We start from the raw sequence: 19161 nt of genomic DNA, 5'->3' as shown, positions 1-19161 counted from the left end.
ATTGGGCTGACTGAAGGACCTTTTTTAATATTCGACGCGATTGACCCATGTAAAATTGGTTGTGATGGGTTGGGAATACTCACCTGGGGTGCAGAAATGGATTGGCATTGGTTTTGGGATCCAATTATCCCTGGAGCACCATGCCCAGCCAACTGGTGAAGTTCTGAGTTTTCAACTTGGTGGTGATGGTTGATTTCTAGAATGGATTGAGCTGAATCTTTGAATAGAGGATCCATGGGTGTAGTAGAAGGGATTCCAATTGGAAATTGGTCTCCAATTGGCCCATAATTGATAGGGGCATTTCGTCGAACACCTTGCTCAACCGGACTGCCTAAGCTTTTGGATTGCAAAATTGGAGGAATTGGTTGGTACCCATATGAAATTGGAAGTGTAGGAGCATTCTCCTCATCAAGGCGAACATTTTGGTACCTTTCTTTTCCAATTTGGATACCTGGAACACCTTGCGCGTTCATTTTTGCCTCGCCGGAGTTCTGCTGCTCGTCGGAGGGGACGATTCCCACGGTGGAATTGTTGAACACCTAGTATTTTCAGGCGTTTTTCTTTTTTTTTCCTTTTTGTATTTGTAACTTTTTTTTTCTGATTTTGTATTTAAAAATGGGACCCACAAATAACACATGGCAAGTAATAAATAGCTTAGCATGATGTGTTATACATGTTAGTGCAATTGATATACACGCTCTGGTGGATGTATTTATTATTTCCCATTTTGTCAAGTTGGAGTGTTCAAATGGGAAAATCCAAAGTTCGTGTATCGGCTTTCAAAAGACCTACAAGTTTAAGTGGCCAGGAAGCCATTACGCCTTTATTAAATGAAGGATAGCAGGGTCCGATAACACAAAAGAAGAAGAAAAGACAACAAAAATAAACTACCATGGCTGAAGGAGGAGTGACTTTCCAGTTACTAAGCGGCATCTTAGCCACACGTTCGCGCATCAGCATTACTACGTCATTTGACCATTTTGGTTGCTTTGGATTCAACACTCAAATTTTGACAATCATCTCGAGTAGCCCATGTTTTATTGCTCAAATCTGATAAAGTCAACCCCACATTTGCCTCCATTTTTAATTTTTCGCCGCCAACTTACCTACTTGCCCTTTCGTGACCTTGGATCAACAACAATGGTGCTTGTTCCATTGGTTGAGAAGATGCTTTTATTTCCGAGAGATCTTGGATTGTTTTTGTGACTCGCCATTGCAAACCAACAAACCGACCACCTTTGACTAACTTTTATTTCAAAACAACAAGAATGTTAGAATAAACACTCTCTTTCTTTTTCCTTTTTCTCTTTTTTTTGTTTTTTTTTCTCTTTTTCTTTTTCCTTTTTTTTAAACCATTCGATCGAACCTGATGTGGGTTGCCTACGTATCATGTGGGAACATGAGTCAGATCTTGCGTAGTTCGGGAAGATTAGGAATAAAATAAATACACTAACTCATTTTTTGGACTTTGAATTTTTTTCTGAAAGAAAGGCTTATAAAGAAGAAAGAAAATATTTTAAGATTTTGATTTGTTTTTTTTTTTTTTGGAATTTCGAAAGAAAAACTTCTAAAGAAGAAAAGATATAATTTTTTGATTTTTGGACATTTATTTTGAATTTATGAAAGAAAGACTTCTAAAGACAAAGAAAATATTTTTAAATCTTGAATTTTTCTTTTCAATTATCGAAAGAAGAATGAAAATATTTTTTGGATTTTTGATTTTTTTTTGTGTTTTTTTTTTGAATTTTTGGGAAAAAGACTTCTAAAAAAATAGAAAAAAAATTTCTTGTTTGGATTTTGATTTGATTTTTCTTTTCGAATGAAAGACTTCTAAAATGAAAGAAAATATTTTTGAATTTTTGAAAATTGGAGTTTCAAAGAAAGACTTTTCTAAAGAAGAAAGTAAAGGAAAATATTTTTTTGGATTTTTGAAAATTGGGGTTTCAAATAAAGACTTTTCTAAAGAAGAAAGTAAAGGAAAATATTTTTTGGATTTTTGAAAATTGGGGGCCGGAACCGATGAGGTTTGCCTACGTATCTCACATCCGGTGAGAATCATACCCGCGTAGTTCTGCCAGTTTTGACGGAACAAAGGAAACATGACTTTTTTGAAAACATTGGCTTATTTTCTTTCTCTTTTTTTTTTCAAAATTTTGGCAAGGTTTCGAATTTTTCCAATACCAACCTCTCACTCTGTTTTTTTTTTCCTTTTTTTTTCCTCTTTTTTTTCATTTTCATTCCCTATTCTAGAAGCCAGTCAACATGCAAGCCGAAACGGAAAGATATGCAAGTAACACTTAAGATGCATCAGGATGGTCTTTTAATTTGGGTACACCTGTCCTAGATGAACCCAACCCCTGTGTTGAGTCCCCAAAGTCAAATGCACGTGATGCAAACAAGCGTTCCTACTAGGAATCCGTCATGAGGCTATGTTATTCTAGGTTTAAAATCTGGGTGTATTGTTCTAGACCTGGCTTACCCGAGCGGACAGCTCGAGCCGAGGGGAGCAGTGTACCGGGAATACAGAAGCTTCACCGGCTTTGCAACTTTTCCGAACCTCATTCTAAAATTAGGATATGACTCTAACAGAAAAGAAGTCACACGAAGTGCACACTTCCTAGATGATTTAGAAGACTCAGAGAGAAGAGGGTTTCGTAACAATTTATATACAGTCCAAACAATATCAAAGTGGTAAAAAGCGGCATTTAGCATATTATGCTTAAACATGTAAAAATCAGATAATAAATGAAGCCAAGTATAATAGTTATTCTAAGCTCGAATTCTGAACCCAGAACCAGAGATTCTGGGTTCTTTTCCCCAGCAGGGTCTCCAGAGCTGTCACACCTCCTTTTTACACCCTAGGGGGATATAAGGGAGTTTTTTCAATTAAAGTGACATAAATCGAAGTGGGATTATTTTTATTTATTTAGACTCTCCACTTGGGATAATTTATTATGGTGTCCCAAGTCACCGGTTTATTTTATATCCCAAATCGAGAAAAATCGACTTTATTTGAAAGTCTGCGAAACCAGAAAACTAGGTAAGGAATTCTGTTAACCCGGGAGAAGGTGTTAGGCATTCCCGGATTCCGTGGTTCTAGCACGGTCGCTTTAACTATTAATAATTGGCCTAATTATCTGATTTACTACATGTTTTAAACCTATTGTGCATTTTTAACTTTAGAGCCGCTTTTATTTATTGAACCGCTTTTTTGATTTATGGAATTAATTCTTGAACAAGTTAAGATTGTCGTACACTTGCCGTTTTAGAACACACCGCAAATCACGCTACATGATATACACCCGCAATATGCGACATGTTTATTTTATTATGTTTGAGGAAGTTGTGGTCGGGTCACATGAAATGCACAACCGAATTGGGATTTACGTATCATGACCACGCCACGGGAACCGTACCCGTGATCACGATAATTTTATTAATCGCGCCTAAAGCAACTAGTGCATTTGAATTATTTTCCTAATCTTTAAGATTGTTGTGATGCCAAATTTATGGACAAGATATTATTAGGGAGCAAATAGGCTGGCTAACATGATCTATTACTTGGCCCAGATTCCTTATGGTTCAAGACCTACCTTATGGTCCATTCTTATTCCTTTCCATGAAAGAAACAACTCTTATTTTTCCATCTACCCAACTAAAAGCATTTATTCAATAACCAAGACTGCACACATCACAATCGAAATAAAAACTAATTAAAACAATTTAAATGAAAACTAAGACATGCTACTCAAACAACAGAGAATCACAAATCGACCAACACGCGCACCAAGATATCATAACAAAATGAAATGAGAATGAAAATTGAGAAATGGGCCTTTTATTGATGAATAAATCCGAAGATTGAAAATTAATCGGGCTAAACAAGGCAACAATCCTTGGATTGAAACACCAAAATTGCGAACCGGAACCTCGAATTGACACCGACATGCCCGAAACCCAAATCGACCCCAATCAAACGATAAACTAAAATCTTCGGTCAGATCAGATCCTTGAAAATGTCAGACGAATTTATTGAGGTAGGGTAGTTGGATCGAAAACTAAGCAACTGAAGATTCTTTCGTTATACATAGTGCCATGCTGAAAATTTTGAATGAGAGAGTGATAATAGGCTAGATTTATGTAATTCGGCAATTGTTTATGCCCCAGCTTGATTATGTTTCACTGTGATAATATAGTTAAATGATGATAAATTAGCTCTAATTGTGAATTTCACACGTTGCAGGAGTGACTGACATGAATGAGGACGTAAGATTGTAATCGGAGCTAAATTGAAGCAAGAAAAGCCCCTAGGAGTTGAGTACGTGGGAAGCAAGAGAAAGAAAAGCTAAAATGGAGACCTGGACTAGCGCGGCCATTAGCGCCTCCACTAGCGCGACTGCGCTAGCCCAGTTCCGGAAAATTAAACTTTAGGGGTAAATTTGGAAGTTCGGGGGCAAATCCACTTAACCTATAGAAGGTCTAGCTCGCCCAAGAGAGGATTATCAAGGTTTTCATAATTGAGTTCAAGAAAAGGAGAGGCAAGAGGAAATGAGGATAATTCAACATCGAGTTTTTCCTTTCTCCCTTTTATTTTTACAATTTGTGATGACCTTGAATATTGTTTTGATGAACACTAGTATGAGTAGCTAAATATTTAGTCTAAGGTTTTGATGGAACCTATTGATGAATTAACTTCTTGTTATTTTAATATAGTTTGCCCAGTTTAATCTCTATTTGTTCAACTATGTGCTTGTTGTAGTTAATTGAATGGATCCTCAATTAGCTGTGCCTATTTAGTGTGCATAAATCGGGGGAGAGTGCATATTTAGGTCAATTGTTGAACAACACCACTCCCAAAGTATATGAAGGATCAATAACTGAGGGTTTAAAGGCGGGATTAGGGATAACGAAGCCTTGGGTGCAAACTAAAATGAGCTGTAATAAACAAAGCCAGCTAGCATATCTCGGGAGAGTGCGTCTAGTAACTTATCGTGATTACTCGGTAGAGATTTACGGTAATAAGAGTGCTCATGATTGGTAGAGATGATTAGGCAATTCTATGTGAAAAAATAACCGGAAGGGATTCCATCAATAGGGGAAATCATAACATTAGAACCTTCTCTTAGTTGTTTACAACTTAATCATAGTTAGTTTTCAGTTGCTTATTTACATTCATTCTTAGTTAGTAGAAACATCTTTAATTGTTATTCAAACGTTTGGGAAGTTGATTCCGTAGAATTTAGTAATTCCAACAAGAGTAATTGATAGGTTAATTCCTTGTGGGTTCGACTTTGGGCTAAATACTCAGATTATATTTGCAACGTCCGTGTGTCCTTTTATTAAGGCATAGTTGGGCATGATCAATTTGGGCGCTGTTGCCGGGGAATTAACGGTGTTATCAATTACAATTGAAAGAAATACAGAAATTCTTAGTATAGTCAGTATTCTCTATACCCAATCTATACATTGAAATTTTAACGTTTGTTGACTTGGTTGTACAGGTGCATGCCTAGAAACTCAACGAGAACTAGTGAAGTATTCGAAGCTTTATCTGATCCCGAGAAAGTTTTTAAGGCCTTGAACCGGGCCAACCCGAAAAAGCAAACAACAACAAATAATTGAACAAATCAAACCGAACATGGGAGATCACTAAGAAAACCCACCGGCACCTCTTGTGCCAGAGGCTGCTCTCTATGACTGGGCACAACCCACAGCTGAAAATCTGGCAACAACGATTGTAGTCCCGCAGATACAGGCTGAATCATTCCAAATCACGAATAACATGTTGCACTTGTTGCAAAACAAGGGACTATTTTCGGGGTCACAAGTCGAAGATCCTCAACAACACTTGAAGAATTTCCTATCAATCTGCAAAACCCAAAGGCAGCCTCACGTAACTCCGGAAGCAATCAAGCTATTATTGTTTCCATTCTCAGTGACAGGAGCTGCCCAGACCTGGCTAAACTCACTCCCCGCAAATTCCATAACAACTTAGGAGGAGTTAGTCAAGCAATTCCATAACAAGTTCCACCCACCCAACAAGACTGCTCAACAAATTGATGAAATTTTAAGTTTTAAACAGAGAGCAATGGAGACACTGCATGAAACATGGGAACGCTTCAAAGGGATGCTGGTTATATGTCCGCACCATGGTATTCCAGATCTGATGTTGGGGCAGCGATTTTACATGGGATTGTTAGATAGCGTGAAGAACATAGTTGATGTTTCAGCTGGTGGAGCATTTTTGAGCAAAACATGGAGAGAAGGACAGAGTCTGCTTGACAAGATGGCACATTATTCTGGATGGACAACCAGGAATGCACCTATCACCCCAGTGGTTCACTCTGTGCCCTTAGATCCATCCAACTCTATGGCTGAAAATATGGCCACCTTATTGACGCAGATGAGTATACTCGCCAAAAAGGTGGAAGAATCAGGTCAGAAGCAGCATGTACACATTGTAGATACTACCAATGGGGGCTTGTGCACATCTTGCATTAGTCAGCCAATTGGTAACCAGTGGAATGCGGAACATGATCATCATCACTACCCTGAAGACATGAATTATGTGTCTAATTATGGAGGCCAGAGACAGGGTGGTCGAAATTGGGGTCAGCAGCAGCAGCCATACATGCCAGTCCAGCCACAGTTCAACAATGGAAACATGGGAGGTATGAGACCTCCTAATAATATGGCACCTTACCAAAGGCCACAGGGATACAATAATCAGAATCAGCAGTAGGGGTATCATCCTCCTCAACAGCAGCATGGTGGACGGCAGGAAGATGGGTTTGCTAGACTCGAAGCAATGATGCAGCAAGTTATTGGGTCAAACGCAAAAATTAGTGAAAGAGTGGATGTATACGATTCAACTATTAAAAATATTGAAGTGCAGATGGGCCAGATTTCGATATCTTTGAATAATCGTCCTCATGGGACATTACCTGCAGACACTCAAATAAATCCAAAAGATCAAGGCCCCAAGCAGCTGATGGCAGTGAGTCTACAAAATGGCAGAGACTTAGACGTGGAGCAAGAGAGGGCTCGAGAAAGCAGACAGGCTGAGACACTTATACAGTGCCTATTGAGCTAGATGAGTCAACGAAACTGACAGAGGTGACAGTCCAGCCCGTCCAGGAAGAACAGAACATTCAGATTGAGGCTGATAAAGAAGCTGAGACAGCCCAGGAACAGGTAGTTGAGGTGGCAGCTGATAAAGAGCAATCCCAAATCATTGGGAAGAAGAGACCTCCCGCACCATTCCTTCAGAGGCTTGACAAGTACCAAAAAGAGGAGCAATACAAGAAATTCTTGGAGATGATGAAACAAATCCAGGTAAATATTCCATTGATAGATGCTTTGAAAGAGATGCCTGGGTATGCAAAAATAATGAAGGACTTAATGTCCCAAAAATTCAATTTCCAAGACTTGGCCACGGTGACTCTTACTCAGACCTGCAGTGCAGTGGTGACTAGACCAATTACTGAGAAGCTATCTGACCCAGGGAGCTTTACAATTCCCTGCACCATTGGTAATTTTGCTTTTGCCAAGGCACTTTGTGATCTAGGGACCAGCATAAATCTTATGCCCCTGGCGATTTATAAGAGGCTGGGGATTGGAAGAGCTAGACCCACTTCTATGTTGTTACAGCTGGCTGACAGGACCGTAAAAAGACCTTCTGGTATCCTGGATGGTGTGTAGATTCAGGTAGGGAAATTTGTGTTCCCTGCAGATTTTGTGATCTTAGACTGCAAGGTGGATGAAGAAATTCCCATAATTTTGGGAAGGCCGTTCTTGGCCATTGGGAGAGCTCTCATTGATTGTGAGACTGGGGAGCTCAAGATGAGATTGAACGATGAAGAAATAACATTCAATGTGCAAAAATCTATGAGGCGACCAAGTGAATTCGCCAATTGCTCTCTTATTGATGCCGTGGATGTAATTGTAGAAACTGATGACGAGATGCTGACTATTGAGGAGCCTCTTGCTGCATGTCTGATGAATTTAGATGAGGTGAATGGAGAAGAACTGGCAGAATGGGTGTTGGTGTTAAAAGGTAGAGGGTTCTGGGACAGAACTCTTGAATTTGAGCCCTTACACTTAGAAAATAGAGAAACTCCTCCAGCTAAGCCATCCATTGAAGAACCACCTAAGCTGGAATTGAAGCCACTGCCCGCCCATCTCAGGTATGAGTTCCTTGGACCTGACTCCACATTACCTGTTATTATCTCATCTAGTTTGTTAGATGTGCAGGAACAACAACTCTTGCAGGTACTCAAGGAGTGTAAGACTGCCATTGGGTGGACCATGGCAGACATTAAGGGTATCAGCCCTGCCTACTGTATGCATAAAATTCTGCTGGAAGAGGGACACAAACCTTCCAGGGAACATCAAAGAAGGCTGAACCCCAATATGAAGGAAGTGGTGAAGAAAGAAGTGATAAAGTGGTTAGATGCGGGAATCATTTTCCCAATCTATGACAGCAGCTGGGTCAGCCCGGTGCAATATGTGCCTAAGAAGGGTGGCATGACGGTGATCAAAAATGATTAAAATGAATTGATCTCAACACGAACAGTCACGGGCTGGAGAATTTGCATGGACTATAGAAAGTTAAATCTGGCCACCCGGAAAGACCACTTCCCACTTCCCTTCATTGATCTGATGCTAGACAGATTGGCAGGGAGGTCTCACTTCTGTTTTCTGGATGGGTACTTAGGGTACAATCAAATATCTATTGCATGTGAGGACAGAGAGAAGACCTCCTTCACTTGCCCATATGGCATTTATGCGTTTCGGAGGATGCCCTTTGGCCTATGCAATGCACCCGCCACATTCCAAAGGTGCATGATGGCCATATTCACTGACATGGTAGAGGACATAATGGAGGTATTCATGGATGATTTCTCAGTGGTGGGGAACTCATTTGATGAGTGCATTATAAATCTGTCTCGTGTGCTTAAACGGTGTATTGAGACTAACCTGGTTCTTAATTGGGATAAGTGCCATTTCATGGTACAAGAGGGCATAGTCTTGGGGCACCGGGTGTCAAGTAAAGGAATTGAGGTGGATCGCGCTAAAGTCGACGTGATAGCAAAGCTGCCACCTCCAACTTCAGTCAAAGCAATTAGGAGCTTCCTCGGGCATGCCGGTTTTTACCGGAGATTCATAAGAGACTTTTCAAAAATTTCCAACCCTCTCTGTAAGTTGTTAGAAAAAGATCACCCCTTCTTGTTTTCTGATGATTGCAGGGTAGCATTCGAGGAGCTGAAAAAGAGGCTGGTCACAGCACCCATCATTGTTGCTCCCGATTGGGAGCAGCCGTTTGAACTCATGTGTGATGCCAGTGACTACGCAGTGGGGGCAGTGCTGGGACAGCAGAAAGACAAGCTAATGTATCTAATCTACTATGCTAGTAGAACGCTGAGTGGAGCCCAGCTGAACTATACTGTGATTGAGAAGGAGATGTTGGCGGTGGTTTTTGCTTTCGATAAATTCATATCATACCTGATCGGCTCTAAGGTAATTGTATACACTGATCATGCAGCTCTCAGGTACTTGATTGAGAAGAAGGAGTCTAAACCGCGCCTGATTCGTTGGGTGCTGTTACTGTAAGAGTTTGACCTCGAAATTTGTGACTGTAAGGGCACAGAAAATCAAGTCGCTGATCATCTATGATGACTTGAGGGAGCTGAAAATTCAACTGAGGTTGAGGACATTCTGGAAACCTTTCCAGACGAGCAACTGCTCGCGGCCAATCTTGAGGAAGTGCCATGGTATGCAGACTTTGCAAACTACCTGGCATGTGGCATAGTTCCTTATGATCTGTCCTCGGTACAAAAGAAAAAGTTTTATCGTGACCGCCGCATGTATTATTGGGATGAACCTTACCCTTTTCAAATATGTGTTGACAATATGATCCGGAGGTGTGTCCCCGAGATAGAACAATCTTCTGTTTTGCAGGCATGTCATGCATCAGCGTATGGAGGGCATTTTGTAGGAGTTAGGACAGCTGCGAAAGTGCTAGAGGCCGGGTTCTTTTGGCCAACAGTGTTCAAAGATGCGCACCAATGGGTGAAGGGCTGCAATGAATGCCAGCGAACCGGGAACATTTCCCGGCGCCATGAGATGCCAATAAACCCGATTCAAGAGGTGGAAGTGTTTGATGTTTGGGGAATTGACTTCATGGGTCCCTTCGTCAGCTCCTTTGGCAATAAGTACATACTTGTTGTTGTAGACTATGTGTCTAAATGGGTAGAAGCTGCAGCATTTCCCACTAATGATACAAGAGTAGTCGTGGGGCTTTTGAAGAAGAACATATTCACCCGTTTTGGGACCCCGAGAGCGATTATCAGTGACGGAGGCACCCACTTCTGTAATCGAGCTTCCGAGAAGTTGCTAGCAAAGTATGATGTACGCCACAAGGTGGCTACCCCTTATCAACCGCAGACCAGTGGACAGGTGGAAGTGTCTAATAGAGAGATAAAGATTGTATTGACCAAGACTGTGAACGCCACAAGAACTGATTGGGCGAAAAAGCTAGATGATGCACTCTAGGCTTATAGAACTGCTTTTAAAACACCAATTGGTATGTCACGATATAAGTTGGTGTTTGGGAAGGCCTGCCACTTGCCAATGGAACTTGAGCATAAAGCTTGGTGGGCACTGAAATAGCTGAACCTAGACATTGAGGCTGCGAGCACAACGAGATTCACTGAACTGCATGAGCTCGGCGAGTTTAGATATCTGGCTTTTGAAAGCACAAGGTTCTACAAGGAAAGAATGAAGAAGTTGCATGACCAGAACATTGTTGAGCGACATTTCAACCCCGGGGACAAGGTATTGCTCTACAACTCAAGATTAAGGTTATTCCCGGGAAAGCTCAAGTCACGATGGTCTGGTCCATTTCGGGTGGTCGAAGTATTCCCTTCAGGGGCTGTGGAGATTGACTCGGAGAAAGTCTCTCACATATTTAGAGTCAATGGGCAGAGATTGAAGCTATACATAGGCATGAATGAACCAAAGGAAGTGTACGAGATCCATCTGACGGAACCTCAGAGGTCGAGCGAGCCTTAAATGCGCTTGTCTACGTCATGCAGCGATGTTAAATCAGGCGCTGCATGGGAGGAAACCCATTGAATTGTTGTAATCATCGTGCCACGACTTTAACTAAGGCGCTGGTTGGGAGGCAACCCAACGATAGTAGTAGTTGTTCATTGTGAGTTTTGGGAAGTACTAACCAATGCAGGTGACAATGGGCGGGTGATAAGGCCATCGAAAGTGGTAAGAACGAGTGAAAAATATGAAAAAAAGAGTGCCCAGGAGCGCGCCCGCGCTAGTGGTCGCGCTACAGGCCGCGCATATGGGCAAGTATTCTGCGTGGGATCAAAATTACTAGCGCGGCCGCGCTCGTACCGCGCTAGTCGCACCCACATCTGGGCGTTTTGTGTTGTTTTTTTTTTATTATTATTTTTATGTTAGTTTTTTTTAATGTAACCTTAACTATCCCCTTTTTCTAATAACCCCCCCCTCTTTCCTTCCAAACTGTGACAACCCAACCCATCGTCACGTGTGTTACCGCCCCGTTTTCCCCAATTTCTATTTCTTTATGCTTCATTATAAGTGTTTGGTGTGAATGAATTGATTTGGATTGGTCCTAGAAAGAAATGAGACACTTAGTCTCTTTAAGGAAGGTTTGTTTTGGAAAAGTCAACNAATTTGATCCGATGGTCGGAATGGAATTTCGAGAGTTGCAGTAGCTTCTTAGGTGATTTGGGATGTGTGTGCAAAATTTCAGTTGATTCGGAGGTGTTTTGGTCGGGTTTTTGATCGAATGCAAGTTTCGGAAGATTTGGATGAACTTAGGCTTGAATTTGATGTAATTTGATGGTTTAGGTGTTATTTGTGGTGTTTTGATGATTCGAGCAAGTTTGAATAAGGTTTTGGATCATGTTTGTGTTTTTGGTTGAGGTCCTGGGGGCCTCGGGATGGTTTCGGATGGCTATCGGGGAGTTTTGAGCCTTGGTGAATTGCAGGCTTCTGCTGGTACCTGGTATTTTCGCACCTGCGGTTATGGGACCGCAGGTGCGGTTTCGCAGAAGCGCAGGAGGAAGCCGCAGAAGCGGTTTTGGGTCTTGAGGCAGTTTCCGCAGAAGCGGAAGGGTGGACTGCAAGAACGGTTTCGCTGGTGGGGAATTTGGATCCGCAGAGCGGCCGGTGCTTAAGTGGAGTCCNATTAAGCTTTTGTTGTTGTTGTTGTGTTGCACCAGTGTCATAGATCTTCCTGCTTCGAAAGTTCTCCTCACCATCCATCCTGCATGCATTGGTATGACCATTTGATCAAACTGTTGATTCTTAACATAGTAACAGTGTATCCATCTGATCCACATTCTATCCACCTTATGTTCAATGTCCCAGTTAGCTTTAATCATAGCTGCCTTATTCCACAATCTCATATTTATCAATCCCAATCCACTCATAGATTTTGGAGTGCATACTTTCTTCCATGCTATCAGAGCTTTCCTTGTAATTGTGTTGGTACCAGACCATAGATATCTTCGACAGTAAGCTTCAATTGCATTTAATACCTTGGAGGGGATAGCAAATATTTGTGACCAATAGGCCTGAATACCAAATAAAACTGTTTGGATTAGCTGTGCCCTTCCTGCATATGATAGTTTCCTGGCAATCCAAGCAGTAATTCTAGACACCATCTTGTTGATCAAAGGTTGCCACTGAATTAGGGATATTTTCTTTGTAGCTAAAGGTATCCCTAAATATCTGAATGGTAGTTCTCCTTTAGTAAATCCTAGCATCTGCAGAATTTGCTTATGTATCTCTTTAGTAACCCCTCTAAAATAAATGGAACTCTTATCTTTGTTGGCTTGAAGACCTGAGGATTCAGTGAACTCCCTGAAGCATTTTCTAATAGTGTCCACAGATTCCATATCCCCTCTTGAAAACAGCAACAGATCATCTGCAAATGACAAGTGAGTTATTGCTAGCTTAGAACACTTAGGGTGATATTTGAAACCTTTACTTCCTTTCATTTCATTAAGCATCCTACTCAAATATTCCATGGCTATTGCAAATAGGAAAGGAGAAATTGGATCTCCTTGCCTAAGTCCTTTAGCTGCATTGAAAGGAGCTGTTGGTTTACCATTGACCAAGATGGAATAATTCACAGTTGTCACACATTCTAGCCCCATAAAATGAACTGATTAGGAAATCCCAACTCCTCTAACATCTGCTTCAGGTATACCCATTCAACAGAGTCATAAGCCTTCTGGAGATCAATTTTAATCATGCATCTAGGGGACACATTCTTCCTTGTGTATGCCTTCACCAATTCCTGTGCCAAGAAGATATTGTCTGAGATCTTTCTTCCAGGAATGAATCCAGTTTGAGCTTCACATATCACTGTTGTAATTACTTTCTGAATTCTTGCTGCTAGGACTTTGAAAATGACTTTATACATCACTGAACAACATGCAATGGGTCTATACTCCTTCACATTTGTAGGATGCTCATTCTTAGGGATTAGAGTCACAGATGTACAATTGATAGCTCTATTCATCTTGTTAGTCTCAAAGAACCTTTTAACTGCTTTTATGATTTCTGGACCTACTACACTCCATGCTCTCTTATAGAAATAAGCATTGTATCCATCCAATCCTGGAGATTTATCATCCCCAATTGATCTTAACCCTTCCATTATCTCCTGTTCTGTAACTGAGGAGCAGAGGAAAATTTGTTGATCATGATTGAGTTTAGGTCCCTTGCTCATTACTAACCTGTTAACTGCCCTTAAGGATTGCTTTGAACTTCCCATTAACCCTTTGTAAAATGAAACAATTTCCTGTTTTATGTCTTTAGGATTAGTCAGCATCTTACCATCTTTCAATGCTTTGAGCTCTTTGATTTGTTTCCTTTGAGTTCTATCTTTTATAACAGCAGCAAAGTATTTTGAATTTGAGTCTCCAAGCTGAATCCACTGAGCTCTAGATTTCTGCTTCAGTATACTCTCCTCTATCAGACTCCATTTTTCCAGATTCATCAGTGCAGCTCTCCCTTCACTTAGCAAACTGTCATCATAGCTTACTTTCATTGCTGTTTGGACTCTCTGAAGGTCTTCTCTGGCTTTGTCAATCTTCTCCACTGTCCCTCTGAATTCCTGTTGGTTTAGCTGTCTGAATACATGTTTCATTGCCTTCATTTTTTTTCCAGATATTCTGCATGGGATCTTTATCCAATTGCTTCTTCGACTGAGACTCCACCAGCTGCAGGAACTGTTCATGCTCACACCATATATTAAAGAATCTAAAAGGTGCTATGATGTTTTGGTTCACTTTAAGCAGGGTTAACAACATAGGGGCATGGTCTGAAATATTAGGTAAATCATATTTAAGTACAACATGTCCCCAATTCATCATCCAGTCATGATTTCCAAAAGCTCTATCAATCTTGCTATTGACTTTTTCTCCTCCTTTTTGCTTGTTTGTCCATGTATAATAGTCACCTTTCCACTGTAATTCATTTAATAGAGTTGTATGAATGCATTCAGAGAAATCCTTTACTTCATTGAATATGACAGGATGGGAACTCTGTCTATCAGCAGTTACTAGCATTGCATTGAAATCTCCACATACTAGCCATGGGCAGTTAGTGTTCTGTGCTATTTGTTTCAGACTACTCCACAAACTGTGCCTCTCCTCCACAATATTGAAACCATAAACAACAGTCATCACACATTGGAAATCATTTGAAGTGATTTCACAATGTATTAATTGAGCTTCCACCCTTAGTACATTGACACTATAGGAGTTTTGATCCCACATCAACCAGATTCTTCCATTGACATCAGCTGAATAGTTATGGACAATACCCCAACTAGCATTTATTTTGTAGCTATCTTCTTGTATCTATGTTCCTTAACTCTTGTTTCCACCAGTCCCAGCATTTTTATATTTTTTGCTTTTATATAACTCTTTAACTCTTTTTGTTTGTACACTTTATTCACCCCCCCTAATGTTCCAGAATAGACAGGTCATTGAGCTATGATAGGTCCTCCTTGGTCAGGAGGTTTAGCTTGCCTTATTCTCTGCATCTCTCTCTGTTTTAACCCTGTAGCTCCAATCCTAGCTTTGGACACCATCATTGCACTCAATTCAGAAAAATTGGTTAGGTTCAATTCTGGATTAGGCATCTGCTCCTTTCCTTTACTGAGACTTCTATCCTTCTCATCTGGTGTTGCACTTTCTTGTTGCTGCAGTTTAATCATTCTATCATCCACTCCATTTAGATTACCTTCTGTAGTCACCTGTTGTTGTTCATCATTCTGCTTGGGCATAGTTTCTTTTGGCTTCCATTCCTGCACTATCTTCTTTTGTTCCCCTCCTCTTCTGTTATGTACTTGTCTATCCATCACTTGCAGCTCAGGTTTCTTAGTACAATTGTGTCCAATAACTTGACATTTTGGACAGAATTGGGGCTTCCATTCAAACTCCACTTCTTGTTGAAACTTTTTTCCATCTGGATCCATTACTACTATTGTATCCGGCAGTGGCTTGGATACATTAACTTCAATCAACATTCTAGCATATGAAATCTTCATTTGCTTAGTTGTACATTCATCAGCAAATAGAGGTTTGCCTAATGCACTAGCAATCCTGCCTAGTGATCCACATCCCCAACAACTCATAGGAAGTTTAGGAAATTTCACCCATAGCAGAATCTCTATCATAAACTCTTGCTTAAAGTCAAAATCAGGGTTCCACAATTTCAGAATAATTGGTCTATTCCTCATAGTATAAGGTCCAACAAAGAGTACTTCATTCATATCATTTTTGCTATTGAATCGAGCTATAGATATCCCTCCTCATGCAAATACAGGTCTGGCATAGGAATAGAGTTCCAACATTTGAGAAATATACCTGTGCATGATAGTATATCATGGTGTCTCTCCCAAAACGTAGACAATAAGTGAGTTTTTCCATTTTTCTGCTTCCCTGTCTACTTCTTCTTTCTCCAGTTGCACTATCGTCTCTCCATCAACTATTTGGGGAGGAAAATAGCTTAGGGCCATTCCATTTTCTGCCACTCGATTTCCTGCAAATAGGGAGTTCCACTCTGGCTTAATCATCTCCTTAGCTTCCTTTTGGTTTTCATCACTCTTTACTGTTGGATCAACTGTTTCTCGTGCTAGAACCACCTCCTTTTGAACTAGATCTGTGCTTAGTTTCCCCTGTTTTCCTTCCTCTTCCTTAGAATTCCCAGTCATAGGAGTTTTCTCCACATCCTCCGTTGTTTTAGTTGTGACAGCTGAGCTCGATGACGGATCTAAAGCTTTCACAGCTGAGCTCGATGCCGAATCTGAAGCTGGGTACTGTTCCATTGGTATTTTTGTCACTGGCTGCTTTGATGTTGATGCTTGCTCCTTGGATTGAACATGCACTGAACTTCCAAACGCTATTTGTATCTCTTTTCTAGGTCGTCCCCTTCCCCGACCTCGCCCCCTTCCCATGGAGCTCCAGTGCGTACGTTAGACTAACCTACGCTTAGAGAGAAGCTAGAGCTCTAGTGCGTTTTTTTCTTTTTTTTTTTCCTTTTTGTATTTGTAACTTTTTTTTTTTTTCTGATTTTGTATTTAAAAATGGGACCCACAAATAACACATGGCAAGTAATAAATAGCTTAGCATGATGTGTTGTCATGTCAGCGTAATTGATATACACGCTCTGGTGGATGTGTTTATTATTTCCCATTTTGTCAAATTGGAGTGTTCAAATGGGAAAATCCAAAGTTCGTGTATCGGCTTTCAAAAGCCCTACAAGTTTAAGTGGCCAGGAAGCCATTACGCCCAAAGCAAAAGATACATCCAATAATCACTTCATCTAAAAGTATTAATCTATCTATCTATCTATATTATCTATCTATCTATATTATTATAAAAGCACGAACGTTGGATGCTAAATGTTGAACGACAAAAATATCCCTAAAATATTGACCGACCTTTATGCCCTCTTTTAATCTAATTCAACTATTAATTTATTGGTTATTTTAGTAAATAAAAAAGACATAGCACGATCAGACATAGAGTTCTAAACAAATAATGCTTCTGAATTTTGGTTCCAGATCAAAGAGTCCTTGCTTATTATACAAATTTAAGTACATTATTATTTTGGGGAATAAGTTCTTCAAACACTTATTCTTTAGGCACAACTTCAAGCAATTTTTCGTCCACTAATCAATTTTAAGATACTAAAATTCAACATGAACGAAAAGCTAAAGTTATTTTGTAATCTAAATATTGACAAAGTTTCAATTTATTTTTCAAAAAACTATATTATCACTTTAAATAAACGAGTTTCCACCATTTGAATTGGTATTGCGGTGGTTGTATCACGGCATAATATTGATTGAATTCCATTTGAAGCTCAATTAAAGGTTTAAGATAAAAACTAAAGAGACCTACGCATTATAACTCTTTTTAAGATCAGCAAGAAGGTTTTTTTTTTTTTACTCACAGAGATGCTTTTCAGAAGAATTTGAACAAAGAAAATGTGAAAAAAATTATTTTTACCAGAATTAAGTTTATTTGACATAGATGGTCAATAGACTACTGGAGCTTTCTATTTAGGCATTGAATTCGTACAAGGATCTCAAGCATTTTCAAAAGGATCCCTTATACTATTAGACAAACCCCATTAGTTAATAATTATTTCAGTATTATATGATCTTTTTCATGATATACTTAATTGTTAGGTGTTATTGCTTCATTAAAATATTTCATCAGAGTTTTACATTTTTTCATACTAAGGTTATAACAATGTGTTTTCATGACATTTTTATTAATAAAATCAAAATGTAGAGAAAGAATATTGATTTCCATGTCAATTCTATAAGCGAAATAGCAATATCGTCTCAAGGTTTTTTATTTTATTTTATAAATCTTAGGTATGTCAATATTTTTTAAATTTTCCTAAGACATTCTTGTACTCCTATTTTTAAAATTAGAAGTGTCTAAATCATCTGTTTTATTTTGTAGAGATTCTGAAATAACATATTTTATCAATGTAAAGCAGGTGAATCCTTTTCAATTATTATGACAAGTTTTTAAATATTTCTAATTATTTTGAGCTTCAACTGTTATACACTTTTAATATCTAATACTTTCGCTACCTTTTTTTATTTCTCATCTTTATTTTAGTCCTAAAGCATTATGTGCGAGGCACGTACATAGAGAGTAGTACTATATTAAAAGTACGAAGGTCTTTAATGAAATGTCGTTCGCCTTTTTTACCCTTCATAAGTATATTTTGCGTCGGATAAAACTGTAATTATAGACACACAGAATTTGAAAAACCAAATTTCAGCAATTAATATCACATAAGGTTTTGCTATTATATTTTATCAAAGGTCGGTTTTTCATAGTATTAGTGTCATTTTAGGCTTATGATTCTTTTACCAAAGTTGCTCATCAAGTAATGTTAGTTTATGTTTAGTTTTTTTTTTTGTGTGGTTATAATTGCCGTAGGACACAATTTAAAGCTAATTTTTGGTTTTTCAAAATTTTCAAATCAGAATCCAATAAGGAGAAGCAATTAATGTCACTAGGTCTAATATTCTTCTACCATATTTGCCGTAAGATACAAAGTCAATTTTTGGTGAAGTAATTAATGTCAGTTTAGGTTTAAAATTCTTTTACCAAACTTAGTCAATTTTATTTTCTAGAATTGTAAAATCAAAACCATTTAAAATAAGGAGGAACACTTTTATAAAACGAAGCCAACATTTCATTTTTTTTGTCAATGTTTGAAAGATAAATTTGTTTCTGCTTGTCAGTTTTAATTTTTGAGTACAACATTTCATGTACGATTACCAATTTAAAATTACTTATTTATAAACTTTGCATAGGTTTTTAGATCATTGCATTTTGTATCATGCAATGTCAACATTGCAATGTTTGTATTTTTGTTGTGTATTGTAAAATTTTTAGTTGAAGGTAACTACACAGTAGTAGTCAAGTTCCTATTTTTCCTTTAACTTGCTTTGTATGTTTATTCATTTGTTTCTAGTGCACTTTGAATCAAAATGAGCCGTGCTGTGTGTGTTTTTCATTCTAAATTGTATTTGTGAGAGTTTTGGTTATAAAGATATTTTTTGTT

General features: G+C 39.1%; 2 protein-coding genes across 2 annotated transcripts; both read right to left on the bottom strand.

The window, feature by feature from the left end:
* Positions 1–10677: 10677 nt before the first annotated feature.
* Positions 10678–13076, bottom strand: LOC109239888. Its single transcript, XM_019406481.1, has 2 exons — positions 12047–13076; positions 10678–10766 (listed from the first exon to the last, which is right to left on the bottom strand). Exons 1-2 carry the CDS (start codon positions 13074–13076, stop codon positions 10678–10680), a joined length of 1119 nt encoding a protein of 372 aa, XP_019262026.1.
* Positions 13077–15043: 1967 nt separating this feature from the next.
* LOC109239887 lies at positions 15044–15802 on the bottom strand. The gene has a single exon (XM_019406480.1). The coding sequence runs from the start codon at positions 15800–15802 to the stop codon at positions 15044–15046; it is 759 nt and encodes a 252-aa protein (XP_019262025.1).
* Between the last annotated feature and the right edge of the window lie 3359 nt (positions 15803–19161).

Source organism: Nicotiana attenuata, unplaced genomic scaffold (assembly GCF_001879085.1).
Source record: "Nicotiana attenuata strain UT unplaced genomic scaffold, NIATTr2, whole genome shotgun sequence".
NCBI classification, from domain to species: Eukaryota; Viridiplantae; Streptophyta; class Magnoliopsida; order Solanales; family Solanaceae; genus Nicotiana; species Nicotiana attenuata.
This window is presented reverse-complemented; position numbering and strand designations above follow the sequence as displayed.